Source organism: Epinephelus lanceolatus, chromosome 6 (genome assembly GCF_041903045.1).
Source record: "Epinephelus lanceolatus isolate andai-2023 chromosome 6, ASM4190304v1, whole genome shotgun sequence".
Lineage (NCBI taxonomy): Eukaryota > Metazoa > Chordata > Actinopteri > Perciformes > Serranidae > Epinephelus > Epinephelus lanceolatus.
Window position 1 is genome coordinate 27,202,870 of NC_135739.1, and position 24,324 is coordinate 27,227,193.

Genomic DNA, 24,324 nt, shown 5'->3' on the forward strand with positions numbered 1-24,324 from the left:
TTATCTAAATTCAAATTCAAACTCTCAGTCTATCTTTCTGATTGGATGACCTCCCCCCGCCTTCCGTGCGGTGGCGCTGCACGTCCAGTTTTGCCACACAAGCCTTGGCTCCACAGCGGGAAGCTGGGAACAACAACGCCTGTAAAACTCTGTAAAAGTACACCAAAGCATACATTTTCGTTTCCAAATATTTATTTGAAAACGAAACCATTCATACGGTCAATAAAAAAACATTTTGTTAATAATAAAAAAACTAATGTAGTCTCTACAGTGACCGCACCAGCTGGCGGGACTGCAGCTGAACCACTTCCAATGTTCATTCATTCATTCAATCGCGTGTTCAATGTGTGTGTGTGTGTGTGTGTGTTAGTATGTCAGAGAGGAGGAGTATCAATAAAAAAAAAGTTTCCACTAATTATTTCGTTGTCTATTTCTTTTATTCTTAAGTTGTTTTTTATTAAAATGCGTAACAATATTATAGACCAAAAGTTAATCTAATTTATTATTGTAGAATGTATTCAGTAAATCACAACTTTCAACTGGAGACAGCGCTGCAGCGAAAAAAAAAAAAAAAAGGCATTATAAAAAGCCGACAAATAGTGTTAATTAATTAACATGAGACATTGGACAGTGGTTGTCAGTCTGTAATATTTTTTTTATTTTATCATAACTTTTCGGAAATTACTCAAAAATGCATTTTTTTGTGTGCTTCTGAGCACACGGGCAGCATAAACAATGAAGTTACATATGACCGTTGCGGCCCTTGGAGGGGCGCTGTAATCCTGGCGGCCCTTTAACAAACACTGAATTAAAATGGGCATATGATTAAATGTGTTTTGATGCCCTTGTAAGAAAATAGTAAATTAAAATGGGCATAACAGTTAAGCTGATCTTCTTTTGATGTCTTAAGAGGATTTAAGCTTTATTCTTGCAGGTTGTAAGTCATTTGTTGTACAAATATACAGAAAATAAACAAGAACCTGTGAAGGACATGATTATGTATTGCACTTTTTCTAACGAGCCTTAGACATTCATTTTTATTATACAAGAGTAATACGGTACATTCTTAGTTTAAATGACTAAACACACAGTTAAAGGTATGCTTACAATGGAGTTTTTACTACCATGACAAACATCCTTTTGCAAAATCTATTACAGTATAACAAAACTGTCAAATTACATCAAAAGACTAAAATTAAAACTGATTTCCACTGACTAAATTTTAACTAAAACAAAACAAAACTAAAAGACTAAAATCTGACTTTAACTAAATCCAGTCTTTGGTGAGTGACTAAGACTAAAATGAAATTAAAAACTCTTGTCAAAATTAACACTGCTGGAGGTTGTGATGGATCTTAATGCTGATTGGCTATCACAGTGCAAATTGGTCCCTGAAGTTCAGATTTTTAAATTCTCGCAAGTAAGCGTATGATACAAAATCATAATTTCATAATTAATCTTAATTTGCGCTGCTTAATTCGCGTATTTCGTGTCATTTGTGTCGCGACCATCACGTAATTCACTCGTTGAATCGTTTTATTCCCGCCTGGTGAGAACACAACATACAGTGAGTGTGATGTCACGTACTCTGACTTTCTCACACACATTAGATTAAAAAGAGGTCTGAAAATCGCTTAAGACTTAAACTGTGATTGTGCATATCTGCTATTGGCAAAGTATAAAAGATATCAAAACATTCAATAGAAGAAAGAAAGTCCCATGTCTTGTGACTGTTTCAGAGTTCTAATGACGTTTCTACATAAATATTTGAATGAGCAGTCAAGATTTGAAAAATACAGAAAAAAGTTGTGTCAAATGAGAGCCATTCATTTGAATGATCTAAGTTATCCACGGTCATGAAAACTTTGGCCTATGTCCACATACTGTTTTTTTCTTAGCACTAGCTTCTTTTTTAATGGTTCTCAATGAGGCGAGAGCATATGAGAAAAGGTGTCACACCCAGCGCTACACTTTTAATGTGCGACCGCTCCCAGTGCTTTGACTTGGAAAAAGCTCAGGAACACTTTTGTCAAAGAAAACTTTATTTCCATTTGCAGTATTATATTTGGTGGTATGGCTGTTCTGAGGCCTCTCTGCCTTTCCTCGGACCTAGGCAGAAAGCCTCTTCTAGGCGCCTGCATGGAAAGCATAAGGCAGAGAAAACACACCTGATTGCTTTCCATGCACCTGATTGCCCTTTCACGTACAAATCAGGAAAGCCTGAGGCAGAGAAAGCAAACCTCCCTGCCCTCCCAGGCAGGACACGATGTCAAGCTCAGCTCACATCCCAGCTACATCAGCTGATCTCAAACAGCCCAATAAACTGATGGAGCAGCTGATTGATGGAAGGGAGTCAGCTGATAGATCACATGATTCCTTTCTATGCAACCAATGTCATTCAGGGCGCCCTCTTCTGCTCTGGCCTGTCTACTGTTGCTGCTTCCTCTGCAAGCTGCTTTGCAACCTGCCTCCACCCCAGCTCCTCCTTTTCATGTTGTCTGACTTATCAATGTCATTAATGTTTGTCACTGCCTCTGGCTTTCCATGTAGGCGCATGGAAGGGCAGGGGGGTTTGCCTCTCTGCCTTAAGGCTTTCCACAAAGGCACATGAACAGAGCCATACCGCCAAATATAATACTGCAAATGGAAATAAAGTTTTCTTTGACTAAAGTGGTCCTAATTGAAATGGGATTTTTGTACACAATACTGTATTTATTATCTGCTTGTCCAAACTTTATTGTTGTGGGGAAAACTGATGACAACTGCATGTTTTTGATCAAACACAATGCATAATTAGGATACAAGGTATTAAATGAAAGTCATCACATACTTAACAGATTTTCATGTCATTCAAAAAACAAACAAACAAAAAACAATAAAACAAATGTAATTCATCAACATTCACAGTTCTTTGAAAACCTCAAAGCCAACAACGATGCAAGCTTTACTCTACAAACACTCATCTACTGGGGCTTACATTGAAGTGCCTTGCTGAAGGTCTTGTTAATGCAGCAGTTACACGCACTCAGAATGTGATAAAAAGAAAACCAGCACCATCATTAACATGACAGGCAGTGAGACAGCTTTTCATCCCTGAGTGTGAACATCATTCAGATATAAATAAACAGAAAAAACTGGACAGAGACACATTAAAACTCTACAGACATGATGGGAAAAGTGTTCCAGCACTCCCACTTAAATATCCACAACTCCTCAGAGTTGAGACAGAAACTCGAATGGAACGGTTTGTCGGAGGAAAAACACCATCAGTTATAACACTTTTGCAAAATTATGCAGAGGCAAAAAGACGTTTGTTAACAGATAAAAAAGCAAAATGTTCTTTTGTCTTGATGAGGGACTTCACAGTTGAGCAAGAACTCCGTCTCTAAGCTTTTTCCTTCAGAGGTTTGGGCGGTGGGAGCATTTCTTGCTGTACATCTACAGCACTGCTGTCTGATACCAGCTCAGTGGGGGGGCTGTCAACCTGTCAGCACAACAGAAACCAATGCACACATTACTAATTAATATCACTGCAAGTAGAAAACTCTGACAGACACAATCAACAGCATGAACAAAGAAATAGTGGAGAAGAGTTACACTATATCTCTCAAATTCGTATTAGTGGCAATGTAGTCAGTAAAAAATAAATCACATTCTCTTAATAAAAGAAGTGAAAACAATCCAAAAAGCAGAATCCCATTAAATCTCCTGTGTGGCTGACTTACTCTGTGCTTCAGGTAGGACAGGTAGGTGTCCCACCCTAGGCTAATAAAGTTGATGAACACCACACGGTACTGGAGTGAGAGGAAGTAGAAGTTGAACATCTGAGCAGCAGGCCAAACAGTGCACTCCGCCTGCAGGCAAGAACAACATAGGTGAGCAAGAACAGACTGATTACCCAACGCAAACATTGTTTGAACTCACTTTCAGCTGGCTTTTAACCAAAATATCTTTTTTACAGAAGTTTAAATACAGCTAATCAGAAACAGCAAATAGATTTTTGAGGGAAACGTAATAACGAGCAAATTAGGTTTTCTGTTAACGTGATGAGAAAATGTTGCTGATTGAGGCATCTGGCAAGTCGCAAAAATGTTGAGAATGATTCAGAAATAGTTCACTGACAACATATTTCAGTTGTTTTTCGCCAAAGTTGGCAGTCTTGCAATAGACCGTCCCCTCATACTGACGACAGTATTATTTTTTCTATTACCTTTTTCATTAACATTTAATTGAAATCACGATCTTTCCCTAACCTTAACCAAGAATGTGTTTGTTGCCTTAACCTCAGACAGGACACCTGGACGAGAACCCGCAAAGTTCTGGTGTCAAAGTCCTGCACTGTGAACACTCGGCATACTCCCCAACCACCTCCTTTTGAAGCCGACACAGTACATGAATGTGGTGTTTTGTTATCTGAAAGAAACGTCATCCCTGAACGTAATCCAGGCAGCGGTTACATGCCATAACAAAGTAATTAAGAAAGCAGTTTAGTAACATACAAACCTAATTTCTAGGAGACAGGGCTGGTTGATCACAAATGATTGTTATACAATATAGGCTTAAATGACTGCAACAAGATGAAGCGGACTGGACCGATGCTCACATTCAGCTTTTTTTTTCTCCTTGTGTTTTACATGAACATCAAAGGACACAAGCATAGACAGGACCGTTTAAGTCACTGGTTCCCAACTGGTGGGTTGCGGCCCAAAAGTGGGTTGCAGATCCATTCTAAATGGACCGCAAGTGACTCGCTAAAGTGTCAAGTTTGTAAAAAATAAAAAAACTTTGTTATGAAGTACAGTGAATTTACGGCATAGAGCTTTTATCTTGAAATTTTTCCTGCTGTAGAGTGACTGACGGACAGCTACTTCACAGAGACAACAAACAGGCTTGACAACATGGCCAAAAGCAAGTATGACACTGAATATATTAAATTGAACTGATGACTAAGGAGAAAACTGGACCTCGTGGTTGGACCATGTGGGAACCACTGGTTTAAGTTACAGTAGCTAATGCATATAAAAACTGCAAAGTTAAATTCTTTTATTTTTTATTTTTGGGGCATTTTACCTTTAATGGACAGAACAGCCAAGTGTGAAGGGGGGGGAGACAGAAGGGATGACACACTGCAGCAACAGCCTTGTACATGGGGCATCTGCTCTATCCACTAAGCCACCGACCCCCCCCCCAAAGTTAATTTATTATCTCTGGTTAAGAACAAAGAAGAACTTCTGATGTGATAAGCATGTACATGGTGAGACCTGACAGGTGTTGCCTTAAAAATCTGCAAATATTGTATTGTTGTCCAGAGAATCTATATGGTATTGTATGGTGATGAAACTGGTCATGTACACCCCTACATGTTACTCACCGTATAAAATTCCCAGAACTTCTCCCTAAATTCCGTCCATCCTTCAGATAAAGTGTGTCCCTCCATGAGACCTAAACCTGCAATAAACAGAGTTGTCTGTCAGATGTGCATCGGCACCAAGCATCCTCAATACCAACTTCAGATAAGGGCTGGACGAGCTTTTATAAAACATAGCCAACACTCACAAACAGAACCTCAGTCAGATCCAAACTGTTTATCACGGACAACCTTTGAACTTCATTCACCTCTGATACACACACATCGTCATCTTACCTCACCCACTTTACGACAGGCTGCTTAGTGCCAAATAAATTCTGAAATGCCTCTCACCCATAAAAAAGACTATTCCCACAACTGGTGCACCAACCAGCATGTCCACCAGAACCTTCTTGCCCACCGCTTTGAGAGTATTACCCACGAACAATCCATCCAGCCAGATGTACCAGCCATGCTGCACCGGGCCCAAGGAGCAGCCAAATGTCAACATTTTACCTTCAGGGGGAGAAAGTCAGAGCAAAAAGAAATAATTAATTTGAATGAAAATACTAATATATTTTAATAATATTAATATTTAATTATAATATTTTTATACATGTTCGAAAATAAAAGCCATCAGTTTGTTCAAATTCTGCTGAATATTATGTTTCCCGGGAAGAAATTGTTTTGCAGAGGTGATAGGCCACCCAGATCCTGGCACAGGCATCACAGATATCTTTTATCAACACATGAACCAAATTCAAATAAAAGTTTTCGTTTTTATTGAGCCTTGAGTTTGTACAGATTATCTGAGGTGCTGTAAGAGCAATCAAAGTTTGATTTATTACTGTAGAAATTGATGACTCTCACAGAATCAATCAAAGATTGTGTACATCAATTTGTGCCCTCTGGCATCAGTTCATAGTGGAAATGTCTTTACTTATGTAAAGGAAAACACAAAATTTAGGTGCCAGGTGTCAATTCAAAATATAAAGTATAATGGAATATAATGCGGTGAGCTATTTCCACAATAGCTCTGCTTGTCTCTTTTTCTCACCTGTCCTCCTCCAGTCTCGGACTCTGCCTGGCTTCTTGAAGTTCTCCCAGGTCTGCTGCACAATGTCCCCCAGTGCCAGCATACCCCCTGCACTCAGCGTGTTTGTGAGCAGCAGGGTCCGGTTCTGGAAAAGTGGTCGCCAGTTGAGCCGAATGCGGACCAGAAAGTTTTTACCTAACTGGGGAAGCATGACCTTAGGACTGCAGAGAGAGTACTGTCATCAGCAGGAGAACCAGCTCTCTGTCTCTCTAACTTCTAAGTTGGTGTTTATTCTCTTACTCCAACACAGTTAAGCTCAGGGCTGTCATCAGCATAAGCTACCAAAAAAAAAAAAAAAAAAAACGAAAAAAATAAAAAAGCACAGCATGTATGTAGGACTACAAACACAAAAGCACACAACAAAATACACATTCAAAAAGATTGCTGTGCCTGAGGAGTAAATGCTCTAAACAGTGGGTTGGTGTGAGCAAGTATTTGCTCTGTATTTAAAACATCATTACGGCCCAAGCACCAAATGGTATAAGGATCCTATTGTGATTGCTCAGTTTAGTATTACTATTTCAGTCAGAACCACTTTAGTCAAAGAAAACTTTATTTCCATTTGCAGTATTATACTTGTGGGTATGACTCTGTTCTGGGGCCCCTCTGCCTTTCCAAAGCTTACACAGAATGCCTCTTCCACGTGCCTAAGCCTCAGGTGGAGAGAGCACACCTCTCCGCCCTTCTGCGTGCCTATGTGGAAAGCCTTAAGGCAGACAGAGCACACTTCTCTGCCCTTCCATGCACCTACATGGGAAATCCAAGGCAGGGAGAGCAGCAGCAAACACCCCCCAGGAACAGAGCAGAGCCAGTATCAATGACGCTGTGACAACAAGATGACATTGATAAGTCAGACACAGCATGAAAAGGAGGAGCGAACACCTGCCTGTCTGGCTGTACTATGGCGCGCTCAAGAGTAGAGAGGAGGCAAAGAGATGACAGTCTGAAGTAGAGGGAGAGAAAAGGGTGAGAGAAAGGTACCACGCTCCCTCTACAGACAACCTGCTCAGTGTAAGAGCACATTCAAGATCAACAGTATTCAACACACTTCTAATTTTTTTTATGTGAAGTTGAAGACAGACCTGAGGAACAGGCTGCAGAGGAACCATCTGGCTGCATGCATGCTACTCAGCATCCATGGACCACTCTGACCGAGTTTCCATACGACAGAGCCTTGGAGCTCTTTTTCAAAAAATCAAGAAAAATAAAGTGCTCTCAGCCAGGCTGCAAACTGTGCTGTTAGATTAGGCTACAGTTGTGTATATAGTTGTGCTACAGTTGTGAAGTCAACAAATAGTGTATTTATAAAAACATTCAGTTTTAAGTTGTCAGTCAATTGTTGTAATTTCACGTGTCAAATTTCACGTCTCACAGGACACAGGGGGAGATTAGGCTACAGTTGTGTATGCAGCTGTGACAAAATGTCTTATAGCTTATAGCTTATGGATGAAAATTCATTTTGTGTGTGAGTATTTATTAACAACACAATGAACGTAATGGCATCATGTCAAAAATTGTATTTAAAGGGTTAAAATTCTGAGAAGGAATTCATATTTGGTCGTTTTGCTCAGGACTGATGTTGGTTGAAAAAAAAAAAAATTCATATCTAACTTTATGGCAGTTTTAATAGGGGACATTTTTTTCCCTCTAAGGTAACCAGATGGATTTTTTAAACCTGACACTGCACAAAAAATATAAAAGGCATCAAAAAAAAAAAAAAAAAAGAAAAAGAATGCTGTTGCTAATGATTGACACATCCCAGGCTGTGAAAGAATGAATATTTTTATTTTTTATTTTTTTTTTAAAAAGTTCCCCTGGACTTAAATATACAGAAAATAATTAAACTTTTGAGCTTTGTTTTTCCAACCAAAAAAAAAGGTGCATTATGCAAATGAAAACTGGCATTTAAAGGGTTTAAATTCTTAAAATACATATTTGTAGTAATTTTTAATGGTATTTTTTTTTTGACAGGAGGTCAGGCAGAAACGTGGTTGTTTTAAATTTGAGAGAGAAAAGGTCTGTCGGAAGAAACAGCCCGTCTTGTGTGACAGTCCTGCGGCATTTTGCAAAGGCTGAAAAGACGTTTGAACAGCAAAATGTTCTTTTGCCTTGATGAGGGACTTCACAGTTGAACAAGGACTCCATCTCTAGCTTTTTCCCTCAGAGGTTTGGGCGATTTTAACACTTCCTGCTGCACATCTACAGCACTGCTGTCTGATACCAGCTCAGTGGGGTGGCCGTCAACCTGTCAACACAACAGAATCCAATACACACATCAATTTAATGAATATCACTTCACTTGTTAATAACTGATCAAGTAGAAAACTAGTTCTCTCCTAATTCGTCCACATTAATGGCAGAGTTTTAAGATTTTAACCTTTATTAAGGCACAGATATAAAACTAAATGGCGTTAAATGCTTATACAATAAGTAAAAATGAAACACATTCTCTCAATAGAAGGAGTGAAAACTGTCCAGGAAGCATAATCTCTGTTGAAACCCCTGTGTGGCAGACTCACTCTGTGTTTGAGGTAGGACAGGTAGGTGTCCCATCCTAAGTCAACAAAGTTGATGTACACAACGCGGAACTTGGGTGAGAGGAAGTAGAAGTTGATCATCTGAGCGGCAGGCCAAACACAGCAGTCCGCCTGCAGGCAAGAACAACACAGGTGAGCATAAATAAAGCTGAACTGATTACACAACAAGTGACCAAAGGAACCATGAATAATTGTACTTTCATGGCGATTCATCAGATACGTTTTGAGATATTTCAGTCTGGTTGAAAGTGGTGGACTGACACTGACATCAACAGAGCCACACTGCCAGCGTGGCTAAAAAGGCTCGAGATGGCAGCAACAAAATGAATCAGACTGATGCTCGATTTCAGCTTTTTTTCTCTCCATGTGTTTTATATGAACACCAAAGAACAAAAGCACAGACAAGATATGTGGCTACAGTTAAATTCAGGCACCTGCACAGATAGACCCCACGTGCACCGGTGGTGTTGGAGGGGATGTGGATTAGGGGTCCAGTATGGGAGAGTTTGTCCCCTATCTATAACTTCTAAAGGCTCACCTGAATACAGTCTGTCTAGTTCAGGCAGTAACCCACCATTACAGTAACAAGAAGTAAGCTAGTGTGGTGTAAAATCACACCTTTTACCTCCAACTCTGTGCCAGATTCAGGTTCACCAGCTGCCCGGTGCAGGCGGAGACAGATGCCGAATTGCTTTCCAACTTACATGTGTCTTTTTAAACCAAAATTAAATTTGAAATAATGTGTATGTCTCCCATGTCGAGTCTCTGACAATCAGTTTAAAAAAAAATGACATGCAGTTTGGTGCTGTGCTGCGTAAAGGGAGCAGAGGAGCAGTGCTGGGCTGCTCATTTCTGTTCTCTGGGATTCTTTGGAAAATAATTATAAGAATTAGTGCATGACTATTTTCAAAAGAGGAGAGGAGAGGAGAGGAGAGCGTCCCCGACAGAAATGTCTCTGTTCATTACTGTGCACAAATGTTTGTGAACAATTTGTGGGAGGGGTGCCCTTTTTTCCACCTGAGCACCTGCTCTGCATAATGTCTGTGCACAGTACTGGTTTAACTTACAGTTACAAATGCAAAAAAGCTCCAAAGTTAACTTCTTATCCCTGGTTATATCTGGCTAAAGAGAAGAACTTCCAATGTGATGAGTGGATGAATGCAAGTACATTTGCACTGATCTGCTGACCCAGATCCACAGGTGAGACCTGACAGGTGTACTTGCCTTAAAAAGTTCCCAGAACTTCCCCCTAAATTCCATCCATCCTTCAGATAAAGTGTGTCCCTCCATGAGACTCATACCTGCAATAAACAGAGCTGTCTGTCAGATGTGTGTCAGCGTCATGCTTCAGTAATAGCAACTTCAGGTAAGGGCTGGAGGAGCTTTTTATAAAACATGACCGACACTCACAAACAGAACCTTATGCAAGTCCTGTAAACTGTTTAAACAGATGAACTTTGTACTCCATCCACCTCTGATACTGACACACATTGTGTGTTTGTCTCCAATAAAATGTGAAGTCTTCCTCACCTAAAAAATACCACATCCCAAAAAACGGTGAGGCGACCACCTGGTCCACCACAATCTTCTTGCCCACTGTTTTTAGAGCTTTACCCACGAACACTCCGTCCAACCAGATGTACCAGTAGTGCAGCAGTGGGCCCATGGAGCAGCCCACTGAAAACATGAAACCTTTGGGTAAAGGGTGGAGGACAGAAACAGGAGAATTAATGGCAATGAATGAGTCATTCAAAACACAAATATTCTCCAAAATACAATTGTTATTCTATAAAAAACCTGGAACAGCATCACTTCTCTTGTCCTGCCTTAGAAGCCTTTCTTGAGTATTTGAACCTTTGAACCTCGAGCAATTTAGTGCCATTTCTTTCAAAAACGTGAAAAAAGCTGACTTGGTAAGAAATGTCCCACCAATTGCAAAAAAAAATAAAAAATAAAAAAAAATAGAAAATTAATTTCAAAAGGAGGAAAAAAACAAAACAAACTATATTTATTATAACCATAACATTTTAAAAGTAGGTTACAGAATTATTATAATTTTTAAACACTCTTTCCAGGTCATTACCTTGTTTGTCTTTACCTTTCTTTCTTTTTTTCTTTCTTTCTTTTTACTACTTTTCTTGTTTTAAATTCTCTCTTTCTGCTAATTTCTTGGGTCATTTTTTTCTTACATTGTTCATTGTCTTCTCCCCATGTTTTAAAGGAAATCAAGCCCATTTGCTCAGGTTTCAAAGAGTTAATAGATGGAAATTTGGATATACTGGTTAAGAGAGTTTGGAATTTTATCTTGTATTGAAAAAAAGAGATTCAACCTCTTAACTAACATTTTGAAATTTGGTTGCAATGCCATATATCTTGTATTTTTTAACATTTACCCTTTTTTACCTTCTCCTTTATGGTCTTTTAGAACCAAAAACACATAAAAGCTTTAGTCTGCATTCACTGAGGTTGTGCAAATTATCTGAGGTGCTGTATGAGCAGTCAAAGTTTGAAACATGCTCTGTAGAAACATGTTCCCCACGCTATCCTGCAACATTACGTTCATTTGGCAGACACTTTTATCCAACACACTGCGCTATGATGACTGTCTATATTTCTTTTCATTGACTGTGAGGCCAGTCATTCAGTCATGTGTAGAGCAGTCACCAGCACCTCCAGGGTTGATGGTGAACTATTCAGACGAAGCAATAATTGCATCCCTCATGCTTTGCTCTTCTTTCTTTCTCACCTGTCCTCCTCCAGTCTCGGACTCTGTCTGGATTCTTGAAGTTCTCCCGGGTCTGCTGCACGATGTCTCCCATCCCCAGAATGACTCCTCCGCTCAGGGTGTTTGTGGCCAGCAGGGCCCGGCCCTGGAAAAATGGCCGCCAGTTGAACCGAATCCGGACCAGAAACTCTTTACCCACCCGGGGAAGCATGACCTTTGGACTGCAGAGTACGTACTGTCTGTCATCAGCAGGAGAAGCAGCTCTCTGTCTCTCACTGTGGCCAAGTTGACTAACTTCTGAGTTGGTGTTTATCCTCTTTATTTACTCCAACATGTTTCAGCTCAAGGCCATCGTCAGCGTAATCTACCAGTGTTAAAAAAACCACCATGTATGTAGGACTTCACCACAAGAAAGCTGAATGTTTATCAGTTATCCAGTGACAGCTGGAGACATAGGTGGCCCGCCTCCAAATGATGCTGCACCAGAAACACAGACGCCTCAACACAAAAGCACACACAAAATTAAAGCAAACATCTCACAGTCATAAACTATACCTGTGCCTGAGGAAGTGTACTCTAAGCGCTGCGTTGGTGAACATCAAATCTGTTAGGCCGGATAGTCACTGTTTGTACAGGTATTTGCTGTGTATTTAAAACAACAGAGATTTGTCCACCCATTCCTGTAGGAATTCAAGGAAAGTCAGTTTTGTGATGATCCTGGGGGAAACTGTGGTGTTAACACTGGACTGTAGTCAATGAACAGTAATCTCATGGAGCTCCTTTTTTTGACCAGGTGAGATAGGGCGGTGTGGAGGAAGTGTGCTACAGTGTCTTCTGTTTATCAGTAGGGACAGTAGAGAAACTGCAGTGGGTCCAGTGTGCTGGGCAGTGAGGACCAGATGTAATCCTTAACCAGTCGTTCATAGCGCTTCATCATTAAGGTCAGTGCCACTGGGCAGTCATCATTCAGGCAGGCTGGTCTTGTTTTCTTGGGCACAAGAATGACTGGACTTAGGTACAGGTTGAATATCATGGCAACACTGGCACTAGTTGGTCAGTACATAGTTTGACTCATACTGTCTGGTCTTGCTGTTTTCTTGGTGTCCAAGACTTAAAGGCCCTCTTGATGTCATACTCAGAAAGGGTGACAAGCATGGCTGTAGCCAGCTATGAGGTCACCGAGGTCCGGAACTTAGTAAAAATTTCAAAGAGAAAAGAATAGAAGGACCTCACTAATTTCTAAACCCTGGCTATGGCCCTGGTGACAAATGTATAAAGTGCACCCACCCATCCAGCTGTTTTTGCTTGTTGACTACTGATGGCCTTAAAGCGAGCATTGAAATTGTTTAGCACACTAGCTAAAGACACATCGGCACTTGACAAGAAGGTGGGGCTGGGCTTGTAATCTGGCATACTTCTTAGACCTTGCCACATGATTCTAGGATTGCTCTCCTGGATCTGTAGTTCCACTTTCCTCCTGTGGTCCCATTTTGACTTTTTACTGCTCTTTTTACATTGTAGGCTGCCGCTTTATTGTTATCCATGTTTCCAGACTGCAGCTATTAGCTGTACGTTGCAGAGTGTGTGTTGATGGCATCCTGGGTGCTTCTGGCAATCCATGTTTTCTGATGTGGAGAAATGTTATTATAGTGTTAGGTGCAATTGCCTCTGTTGTCAGTCCTCCAAACAAGTAACAGCCAAGGCTGTGGCATGTTTTGTATGTTTTCCGGTTGTCCATCTGTCTGTCCCATCCTTGTGAAGACGATATCTCAAGAACACCTCAAAGGAATTTCTTCAATTTGGCACAAATGTCCACTTGGACTCAGTGATGAACTGATTAGATTTGAGTGGTCAAAGATCAAGGTCACTGTGACCTTGTCTGTCTCATTCTCATTTACATGACATCTCAAGAACGCTTTTAGGGAATTTCTTTAAATTTGACACAAATGTCAACTTGGACTGAAGAATACACTGATTAGAATCTTGTCATCGAAGGTCAAAGGTCACCTCACAAAATATGTTTTTGGCCCTAACTCCAGAATTCATGTTATTTATGACAAAAATTCACACTAATATGATAAAATATTAAAGTTATAGCATTTTAAATCCAAAAAGTCAAAGGTCAACTTCACTGTGACATCATAATGTTGTGAATTAAACACTTTTTTGGCCATTACTTAAAGGGATAATGCACCCAAAAATGAAAATTCAGCCATTATCTACTTACCCATATGCCGAGGGAGGCTCAGGTGAAGTTTTAGAGTCCTCACATACCTTACGGAGATCTAAGTTATAAAAGATAGCCGAAATCATTCCTATGCTGAAATTTGCACCTGAAATTAGGAATTAGAACCTGCATATGTTTAGTGCTGATTTTATAACAGACTGATACTTCATGTACACAGTATTTACACTGTAGATAAGTAAGTTGTGGAAATGAATCAGTGTTTTTTCTAACGTTTTAACATGAAGGACAATATAAATATTTTGCAGAGATTATCAATCATAATGTCACAACATTTACCTGTGTGCGTCATGTAACATTAGCAGGAAACAGAGACATTTTGAAGTCATACTTAATTCAATACATTGTACACATTTATCCTGGACAACTTGTCAGGCTCACAAACCTGTATGTTAGCAGTTCAGTGACAAAACCCCCCATTCCTGCTTAAATTTGCATTCATGTAGTATAATCTGATGTGTCTGTTGTCTGTGATGAGTTATTGCCTACATGTAGAATTTCAGGCAAAACAGGTAGTTATTATTTGTGAGAAGGCTGTGAAAGCAGTGTGATGGAGGAATTCCAAGCATAGTGCTATGTGACGTTTGATAGCTCTGACTTGTATCTATAATGTGTTTCACATACTTGATGAAGATGGTGTCCTTGTCATTTCACATTGCACCTACTCTGCGTTAACTACATCCTTCTTCCATGTTGCCAAGTATCTCCCCCTAACCCATGTGCATCTGTGTGGATTGATCATCATCTGCAGACTGGCAGCCACACTCCTTATCAGCTTTAGCAAATGGGACTTAACAGTTCCCCGTATCAGGAAGAGACATACATTAAGGTGATGTAATACACTTTTCCTGGAATGTTTAATTTTTTTCCCATAACCGAGCCTTTAACAAAGACGTACAGTACAGGCCAAAAGTTTGGACACACCTTCTCATTCAATGCGTTTTCTTTATTTTCATGACTATTTACATTGTAGATTCTCACTGAAGGCATCAAAACTATGAATGAACACATGTGGAGTTATGTACTTAACAAAAAAAGGTGAAATAACTGAAAACATGTTTTATATTCTAGTTTCTTCAAAATAGCCACCCTTTGCTCTGATTACTGCTTTGCACACTCTTGGCATTCTCTCCATGAGCTTCAAGAGGTAGTCACCTGAAATGGTTTCCACTTCACAGGTGTGCCTTATCAGGGTTAATTAGTGGAATTTCTTGCTTTATCAATGGGGTTGGGACCATCAGTTGTGTTGTGCAGAAGTCAGGTTAATACACAGCCGACAGCCCTATTGGACAACTGTTAAAATTCATATTATGGCAAGAACCAATCAGCTAACTAAAGAAAAACGAGTGGCCATCATTACTTTAAGAAATGAAGGTCAGTCAGTCCGGAAAATTGCAAAAACTTTAAATGTGTCCCCAAGTGGAGTCGCAAAAACCATCAAGCGCTACAACGGAACTGGCACACATGAGGACCGACCCAGGAAAGGAAGACCAAGAGTCACCTCTGCTTCTGAGGATAAGTTCATCCGAGTCACCAGCCTCAGAAATGGCAAGTTAACAGCAGCTCAGATCAGAGACCAGATGAATGCCACACAGAGTTCTAGCAGCAGACCCATCTCTAGAACAACTGTTAAGAGGAGACTGCGCCAATCAGGCCTTCATGGTCAAATAGCTGCTAGGAAACCACTGCTAAGGAGAGGCAACAAGCAGAAGAGATTTGTTTGGGCCAAGAAACACAAGGAATGGACATTAGACCAGTGGAAATCTGTGCTTTGGTCTGATGAGTCCAAATTTGAGATCTCTGGTTCCAACAGCCGTGTCTTTGTGAGATGCAGAAAAGGTGAATGGATGGATTCCACATGCCTGGTTCCCACTGTGAAGCATGGAGGAGGAGGTGTGATGGTGTGGGGGTGTTTTGCTGGTGACACTGTTGGGGATTTATTCAAAATTGAAGGCACACTGAACCAGCATGGCTACCACAGCATCCTGCAGCGACATGCCATCCCATCCGGTTTGCGTTTAGTTGGACGATCATTTATTTTTCAACAGGACAATGACCCCAAACACACCTCCAGGCTGTGTAAGGGCTATTTGACCAAGAAGGAGAGTGATGGAGTGCTGCGGCAGATGACCTGGCCTCCACAGTCACCGGACCTGAACCCAATCGAGATGGTTTGGGGTGAGCTGGACCGCAGAGTGAAGGCAAAGGGGCCAACAAGTGCTAAACACCTCTGGGAACTCCTTCAAGACTGTTGGAAAACCATTTCAGGTGACTACCTCTTGAAGCTCATGGAGAGAATGCCAAGAGTGTGCAAAGCAGTAATCAGAGCAAAGGGTAGCTATTTTGAAGAAACTAGAATATAAAACATGTTTTCAGTTATTTCACCTTTTTTTGTTAAGTACATAACTCCACATGTGTTCATTCATAGTTTTGATGCCTTCAGTGAGAATCTACAATGTAAATAGTCATGAAAATAAAGAAAACGCATTGAATGAGGAGGTGTGTCCAAACTTTTGGCCTGTACTGTATGAACTAACCAAACCCTGTTTTTTTCTCCTAGGTCCTTACTGACCTAGATGTTGACAGGGAGGGGGCAGTGATGACCCATGACAGTAGAGAGAGTGTTCTGTTCCCCAAATTTGAGTCAAAGTTATGTAGGAAGAGAAGACAGCACTTTGGTCTCTGGTACATTGTTCAGTGTTTATGAAATGTGGATAAAAAAAATCTTCTATTAAAAAAAGAAGACATTCTTTTCATAATCTTTTACTATTACTGAAAAATTAGTTAGTTCCCCCATGATTCACGTTATAAGCACATGAACAACAGTTATGCACAGTATATACTTGTTCACAGTGCCTTGTGTTTCATGCAGGTAGTATGAATATTTTTTATTTAAATTCAGTTTTTACACAGGATACTGTGCTTGTAAAGGCCAACCTGTGTTTACATATCCATCTCCATGCAGTTAACCCTCGTGAGGCACAGCATGATGAGTTGATGTACAGTTTGCATTTCATTTTCGGTACAAAACTGAAAATTTCTTTTCACGCCTGCTGTGCATTCAACCCTTTGCATGCATACTTTTAGGATCCATACCTGTATAAAAGATACCTCACATGGGGTTCATGTTTATATTTTTCATAATCCTACGGGTTGCTTTTTTCTTTATTTTCTTTTTTCACCTCACATTATGTAAAGTTATTTCCAATGTTGTAGTGTGACATTGTAATTTACCTACAGACACTTGACAGTCTGTAATCAACCGAGGAACTGACTCAATGTTCAACAGTATACCCTGAAATTTACTTCTACCTTCAACCCATCTAGCATGAAATATGTTAGTTCCTGCATTCTGACATTTTCTAATGCAGTAAAACTAACTCCCTCCTTTTTGCAGTCTATACACTAAGTTACACTGGTCAGACTTTACATCACACTGTCTACAGTCAGCTATGATGGAAGTAATAAAACCATGATCAAACTGGATGTCTACTTGTTATGGTGTTTGCCAGTCACTAGTATTTATTATGTCTGCAATAATGGGGATTTCACAAGTAATTTTCCTGTGTTCTGTTTTTTGAAATGATATACACCAGGAGTGTCATAGTAATTTTACTTCATGGGCCACATACTGCCCAATTTGATCAGATGTTGGCCAGTCTGGTCAATCCATTGAATATTAAATAACACATTCCAATTTGTTCCCTTTCTTTTAGTGTAAGGAAGTAAAACTAACCTACATTCTTAAAGTATGAGCCATTTATGAACCATTCATTTACAATAAAAGATATAAAAAAGCCTGACAAGTTGACAATGTGAGACTTACATTTAAATTGGAATTACTTCTCTGCAATTTTCACAACACAAACTCAGTCCGTGGGCTGGGCTACAGAAATACATGTATCACAACTATTATGAAAACATGCATGTTTGTATGTCTGTAAGTTTCTTGGCGTGACTGTATAAGCATAATACATTTCATGTACAGCACAGCGGTAAAGCCCTCCGAGCCAAATTATAATTTATGAATTAGTGTTCAATGAATTGATTTAACAAAATAACACAAGGAACATACAGGTCGAGTAACAGAATAAATATTTATTCAACATTATTGTATTGAGGCTGCACCCCTCAAACCTTTAGTCCGGTGGTTCTCAAACTTTTTCATACAAGGGAGCCCTAAACTGACACAAATTAGACTGCGGACCCCCATTTGAGAAACACTGATCAACTGAACCTGATTTTTTTTACCATTTTATGGTCCAAAAAACAGCATCTACACATATAAAACCAAAAATCTGGTCCAAGCCCAAAATGACATCCTCAAATGTCTTGTTTTGTCCACAGGTAAAACATATTCAGTTTACTGTCATAGTGGAGCAAAGAAACCTACCCTTAATGGATAATTGTAGCAGCTAAGGATGCAGCGTTTCATTATTAACCGTTGTTTAAAACACGACGGTTTTGTAACTGTAAGGCTTGTTTACAACAACATGTTGTCACTCTCAAAATATAAAAGGACATTTTGGTTTATTATTTTTCTGTGAGCAACTTAATAGCTTTCTCAAGGAAACTGAATCGAACGCAACTGGACTTTGTATTTGTCTATGAAGACGTTTCACCTCTCATCCAAGAGGCTTCATCAGTTCATGCCTGACTGACTAGATTTGTACCTGAAGGTCTGATCTGTAACTGTGGACTTGGTGCACTGTAACACTTTTCGTACTTGTGAAAATCTGATGTGTAACTGTAAAAAATAATTTAGCTGTAAAACTTTTTCTTTCTTTTTTTCTTCTTCTTTTTTTTTTTTTTTTTTTTTTACTTTTTTTTAAAAAAAAGATTTTTTGGGGGGGCTTTTGCCTTTAATTGACAGGACAGAGTGAAATGGGAGAGTGAGAGAGAGTGGGGGGGATGACATGCAACATGGTTGTGAGCCGGAGTCAAACCCGCGACTGTTGCAGCGAGGCATCGCCTCTTTATATGGGGCACCAGCACGATCCACTACACTACCGACGCCCCACAACTATACAACTTTGATGCATAACTGCAAATCTTTTTCATTTGCTCACAAAATGTCATGCACAGCCACGGATCTCTGTACGGATTCAAAAGTTCAGTGTATTTGTTCGGATATTTTTTTACACATTCACGGATCTGAATGCATTCATACAAAACTTTTTCACACAGTTACAAAACGTTTCCACGTGGTTACAATACATATGAAACAAATTTGATTCCGTAGTGCCTCATTTAAGGTCTTGTTAATGCAGCAGTTACACTCACTCAGGACGTGATAAAAAGAAAACCAGTACCATCATTAACATGACAGGCAGTGAGACAGCTTTCCATCCCTGAATGTTCCTCTTTAGAGTTCAGACAGAAATGTGCTTGCTTTCTTGAGAGAGGAACAGTTTGTCAGAGGAAAAACACCATCTATTATAACAGTTTTGCAAAATTATGCAGTGGCAGAAAATAGAACAGATAAAAAAGCAAAATGTTCTTTTGTCTCCATGAGGGACTTCACAGTTGAGGGTGAACTCTGTCTCTAAGCCTTTTCCTTCAGAGGTGTAAGCGGTGGGAGTGTTTCCAACTGTACACCTACAGCACTGCTCTCTGATACCAGCTCAGTTGGGGGGCTGTCAACCTGTCAACACAACAGAAAGCAGCCCACATGATGTAACAGGCAACATGCTGTCTGCCCCCCAAACCAAACCCATTCTCTGTATAAAAGAGGTGAAAACTATTCAGGATGCAGAATTTCTGTTGAATCTCCTGTGTGGTGGACTTACTCTGTGTTTGAGGTAGGAAAGGTAGGTGTCCCACCCTAGGGTGACGAAGTTGATGTAGACAACACGGAATTTGGGCGAGAGAAAGAAGAAGTTGATTGTCTGAGCGGCAGGCCAAACACAGCAGTCTGCCTGTAGAACAACACAAATGAGCATAAACAAAGTGTGGCTGATGACACAGAGCAAACATTGTAGAAACGGCCACTTTCAGCTGATTGTTAACCAAAATATCTGTTTTAATAATCATTGAGAGGAAACTGCCAGTAAGCTTTTTCACAGACGTTATTATCTTAACGATATAAAAAAGTCATTGCAGAAGTTAGTGATATAATAATAACAATACATTAATACATTAATACATTAACTACACTGCACTGCAAGATGGCTGAACGCTAAGTGGTTTCCTGCTACGTGTGTAGCTAACATGGTGATTACAAATGATTGTTACAAATCAACTATACTGATCACAGTTCAAAGGGTCAGTGGTAACACAAAGAAAGACTGGGGGAACTGTTTGATGCTGAAGGTGAGTAAATATTCTGCAACTTGAAGCCTTAAAACACAAAACAAGCCTGAGAGACTTCAGGAACTCCAGCAGCCCTGCGAGGCTGTGCTTTGGCACATTGCTACTTTTAGCTAAATGCTAATGTCAGCGTTCTAACATGCTCATAATGTCAGTGCTAACCTATGGTGCTAACATGCTGATGTTCAGCAGGTTAAATGCTGACTGTCTTTACTCTCAGTTTAGCATGTTAGCAGTTTACCATTTGCTGATTAGCAATAAACATGAAGTTACAGGTGAGGAAAAGTCAGGGTATGGCTTAAGTCAGTAGATTTCATCCTCAAGAGGTCATGAATAATTGTGCGAAATTTCCTGATAATCCATCAAACAATTTTGAGAAATTTCAGTCTGGATCAAAGTGGTAGACTTTTTTTCTACTTGCGATTTACATAAACACCAAAGGACACAAGCACAGACGAGACATGTAGGCTACAGTTCAATTTACAGAAGCAAATGCAAAAAAAGCTTCAAAGTTAATTTTTTATCTCTGGTTAAGAACAAAGGAAAACTTCTGATGTGATGAGTGGATGACAATGCAAATATATCTGCTGATCCAGATCTACAGGTGAGTCCTGACATGTTATTAGGGTTGTGACAATGTATTGATTCAGTGATCGATGATCCGATATCAAATACAGGGAGGAGGGATTACAACAGTCATAACTGATATGTTATATGTAAGTGAGTGTATCTATATGTTGTTGTTGTTGTTATTGTTGTTGTCGTATGTCATTGTCATTGTTGTAGTCGTTGTTGTTGTTATTATTGTTACTATTATCATTACTATTGTTGTTATTACAGTATTATTATTATTATTATTATTGATATGAGTATTGAGTGAACAAGGGGTAGGACCAGATAAGTGTATACTTCTTCCTACTCCTTTTGAACATGTAAATGAGATGTGAATATATTGTTTTCGTCTCTTTCTAATTGCTTTAATCAATTGCTTATTTTTATTTTATTTTTATTTTCTACATGTTCAAATAAATAAATAAATCAAATCAAATCAAATCATCGATGCAAAGTGAAAACATCGAGCCATCCTCGTCATTAGGATACGCCTTTATTTGGAAATTCTGTGTCACTGTCAGACAGTGCCAGGCAGATAATGGCGAACATACTAAAAGAAGACGATCAGGAATAAATCAGCAGAATGGAAATATTTTGGATTTCTGAGAAAATACACGTGAACAGAATAAGCACACGTGATATGTAAAAAATGCTGTTATGAGATAAAATACTCAGGAAACACACCGCACCTGCCTCGCTTGCATCTCACACGCTAAATTCTCGCTACAGCAACATTAGCTACTCTGTTTCAGCATGCAGGATGAAATTCAACACTGCTGTTGTGTCGGAGCATGCAGTGACTATGCAATGTAAAAGTGCTTAAGCTAAGAATGAGTGCCAAGCAAAAATTACTTGTTTCATCTGTGAACCTTGACACTTATCACTGAGCTGAATGTGATACCTTTGTTAAACAATGTTGTTGGTCATTCATGTTTGATGGCTGTTTGGAGAAGTTTGCCTTCAGGGCTTTGAGCCAGATAGGGCTGAAGTTTTAGGAAAAAGATTATATTTTGGGTTAAAATGAAAAGATTTCCTTCAGAAAGATGAACTTATCCCATGTGCTGTTTTATGTGTGTTAGTGGTGTTAATTTGAAGTAAACTTTGCTGCACTGAATTGGTTGTACTTATTTACACTCATCTATGTGTTGTTTTTATCTTTTATGGACAAAAGCAAAAAAGAAAGGGGTGGCAGCTTCTTCTGTAGCAGTGGTGATGAAACTGGTGATCTACACCCCTACATGTTACTCACCCTATAAAATTCCCAGAACTTGTCTGTAAACTCCTTCCAGCCTTCGGCCAAAGTGTGTCCCTCCATGAGACCCATACCTGCAAGAAACAGTTGTCTGTCAGATGTGCCTCAGCGTCACGCTTCAGTAATAGCAACTTCATCTAAGGGCTGGAGGAGCTCTTATACATCCTTCTCACCTAAAAAATACCACATCCCAAAAAACGGTGAGGCGACCACCTGGTCCACCAGAAGCTTCTTTCCCACTGTTTTTAGAGCTTTACCCACGAACACTCCGTCCAACCAGATGTACCAGTATTGCAACAGTGGGCCCATGGAGCAGCCCACCGAAAACATGAAACCTTTGGGTAAAGGGCCAAGGAAAGAAACGGGAGAATTAATGGAAATGAATGAGTCATTCAAAACACAAATATTCTCCAGAATACAATTGTTATTCTATAAAAAACCTGGAACAGCATCACTTCTCTTGTCCTGCTTTAGAAGCCTTTCTTGAGTATTTGAACCTTTGAACCTCGAGCAATTTAGTGCCATTTCTTTCAAAAACATGGGACAAAAGCTGACTTGGTAAGAAATGTCCCACCAATTGCAAAAATAAATAAATTACTAACATTTTACTAACATTACTTTAACAAAATTTCTCATTTTTAATTCTCTCTTTTTGCTAATTTGTTGGCTCATTTTTGTTCATTGTCTTCTCCCCATGTTTTAAAGGAAATCAAGCCCATTTGCTCAGGTTTCAAAGGGTTAATAGATGGAGATTTGGAAATACTGGTTGAGAGAGTTTGGAATTTTATTTTGCATTGAAAAAAAGAGATTCAACCTCTCAACTAATGCGCCATGGTACTGTATTGTGGGGGTATTACACTATTAGAAAAACATTTTGAAATTTGGTTGCAATGCCATATATCTTGAAACGAACAACAAACAGCTCGCACACCGCAGGGCTCCAATGCTGAAATGTTTAATGAAGTGACGTTTCGAGCGTTATGCTCTTCATCAGACAGTCACCAGTCTGATGAAAAGCCCCCACATTCATTTGGCAGACACTTTTATCCAACACACTGCGCTATGATGACTGTCTACATTTCTTTTCATTGACTGTGAGGCCAGTCATTCAGTCATGTGTAGAGCAGTCACCAGCACCTTCAGGGTTGATGGTGAACTATTCAGACGAAGCAATAATTGCATCCCTCATGCTTTGCTCTTCTTTCTTTCTCACCTGTCCTCCTCCAGTCTCGGACTCTGTCTGGATTCTTGAAGTTCTCCCGGGTCTGCTGCACGATGTCTCCCAGCGCCAGAATGACTCCTCCGCTCAGGGTGTTTGTGGCCAGCAGGGCCCGGCCCTGGAAAAATGGCCGCCAGTTGAACCGAATCCGGACCAGAAACTCTTTACCCACCCGGGGAAGCATGACCTTTGGACTGCAGAGTACGTACTGTCTGTCATCAGCAGGAGAAGCAGCTCTCTGTCTCTCACTGTGGCCAAGTTGACTAACTTCTGAGTTGGTGTTTATCCTCTTTATTTACTCCAACATGTTTCAGCTCAAGGCCATCGTCAGCGTAATCTACCAGTGTTAAAAAAAACACCATGTATGTAGGACTTCACCACAAGAAAGCTGAATGTTTATCAGTTATCCAATGACAGCTGGAGACATAGGTGGCCCGCCTCCAAATGATGCTGCACCGCAAACACAGACACCTCAACACAAAAGTACACAGGTTGGTTAGTCACTGTTTGTACAGCTATTTGCTGTGTATTTAAAACAACAGAAGTTTGTCCACCCACCCAGATCCCCTGGGGGTCTGCCTGTAGGAATTCAAGGAAAGTCAAGGATCCACAGGCATATCCCTGAGTTTTGTGACGATCCTGGTGTTGGTGAACTGTGGTGTTAACACTGGACTGTAGTCAATGAACAGTAATCTCATGAAGCTCCTTTTTTTGACCAGGTGAGATAGGGCGGTGTGGAGGAAGTGTGCTACAGTGTCTTCTGTTTATCAGTAGGGACAGTAGAGAAACTGCAGTGGGTCCAGTGTGCTGGGCAGTGAGGAGCAGATGTAATCCTTAACCAGTCGTTCATAGCGCTTCATCATTAAGGTCAGTGCCACTGGGCAGTCATCATTCAGGCAGGCTGGTCTTGTTTTCTTGGGCACAAGAATGACTGGACTTAGGTACAGGTTGAATATCATGGTAACACTGGCACTAGTTGGTC

General features: G+C 40.0%; 3 protein-coding genes across 4 annotated transcripts; all 3 read right to left on the reverse strand.

Annotated features, from left to right (window-relative positions):
• Window positions 1-2,717: 2,717 nt before the first annotated feature.
• On the reverse strand, window positions 2,718-6,652 carry LOC117254289 (mpv17-like protein 2). 2 transcript variants are annotated; one of them, XM_033622461.2, is made up of 5 exons: window positions 6,405-6,652; window positions 5,786-5,863; window positions 5,372-5,448; window positions 3,726-3,854; window positions 2,718-3,484 (listed from the first exon to the last, which is right to left on the reverse strand). In XM_033622461.2, exons 1-5 carry the CDS (start codon window positions 6,592-6,594, stop codon window positions 3,386-3,388), a joined length of 573 nt encoding a protein of 190 aa, XP_033478352.1. In that variant the 5' UTR covers window positions 6,595-6,652; the 3' UTR covers window positions 2,718-3,385. The 2 variants fall into 2 exon arrangements, with proteins under 2 accessions (XP_033478352.1, XP_033478351.1); XM_033622460.2 differs by having other exon boundaries at window positions 5,702-5,863.
• Window positions 6,653-10,082: 3,430 nt separating this feature from the next.
• LOC117254464 (mpv17-like protein 2) lies at window positions 10,083-12,124 on the reverse strand. The gene is made up of 4 exons (XM_078169124.1): window positions 11,727-12,124; window positions 10,511-10,672; window positions 10,201-10,281; window positions 10,083-10,102 (listed from the first exon to the last, which is right to left on the reverse strand). The coding sequence occupies exons 1-4, from the start codon at window positions 11,914-11,916 to the stop codon at window positions 10,083-10,085; spliced, it is 453 nt and encodes a 150-aa protein (XP_078025250.1). The 5' UTR covers window positions 11,917-12,124.
• A 5,904-nt stretch (window positions 12,125-18,028) lies between these two features.
• LOC117254303 (mpv17-like protein 2) lies at window positions 18,029-23,702 on the reverse strand. The gene is made up of 5 exons (XM_033622486.2): window positions 23,337-23,702; window positions 22,297-22,458; window positions 22,121-22,197; window positions 19,740-19,868; window positions 18,029-19,594 (listed from the first exon to the last, which is right to left on the reverse strand). The coding sequence occupies exons 1-5, from the start codon at window positions 23,524-23,526 to the stop codon at window positions 19,496-19,498; spliced, it is 657 nt and encodes a 218-aa protein (XP_033478377.1). The 5' UTR covers window positions 23,527-23,702; the 3' UTR covers window positions 18,029-19,495.
• Window positions 23,703-24,324: the final 622 nt, after the last annotated feature.

Bases quoted from the DNA above. Each gene is read 5' to 3' on its own strand.
- LOC117254289 (XM_033622460.2), bottom strand. From the start codon at position 6,594: ATGCTTCCCCAGTTAGGTAAAAACTTTCTGGTCCGCATTCGGCTCAAC. The intron at 5,449-5,701 runs GTGAGAGGCATT...TGTTTATTGCAG, and splicing joins GGGAATAGTCTTTTTTATGG to GTTTAGGTCTCATGGAGGGA. The intron at 3,855-5,371 runs GTGAGTAACATG...TCTTGCCTGCAG, and splicing joins AGTTCTGGGAATTTTATACG to GCGGAGTGCACTGTTTGGCC.
- LOC117254464 (XM_078169124.1), bottom strand. From the start codon at position 11,916: ATGCTTCCCCGGGTGGGTAAAGAGTTTCTGGTCCGGATTCGGTTCAAC. The intron at 10,673-11,726 runs GTGAGAAAGAAA...CTTTACCCAAAG, and splicing joins CCGAGACTGGAGGAGGACAG to GTTTCATGTTTTCAGTGGGC. The intron at 10,282-10,510 runs GTGAGGAAGACT...TGTTTATTGCAG, and splicing joins TGGGATGTGGTATTTTTTAG to GTATGAGTCTCATGGAGGGA.
- LOC117254303 (XM_033622486.2), bottom strand. From the start codon at position 23,526: ATGCTTCCCCGGGTGGGTAAAGAGTTTCTGGTCCGGATTCGGTTCAAC. The intron at 22,198-22,296 runs GTGAGAAGGATG...TGTTTCTTGCAG, and splicing joins TGGGATGTGGTATTTTTTAG to GTATGGGTCTCATGGAGGGA. The intron at 19,869-22,120 runs GTGAGTAACATG...GTTGTTCTACAG, and splicing joins AGTTCTGGGAATTTTATAGG to GCAGACTGCTGTGTTTGGCC.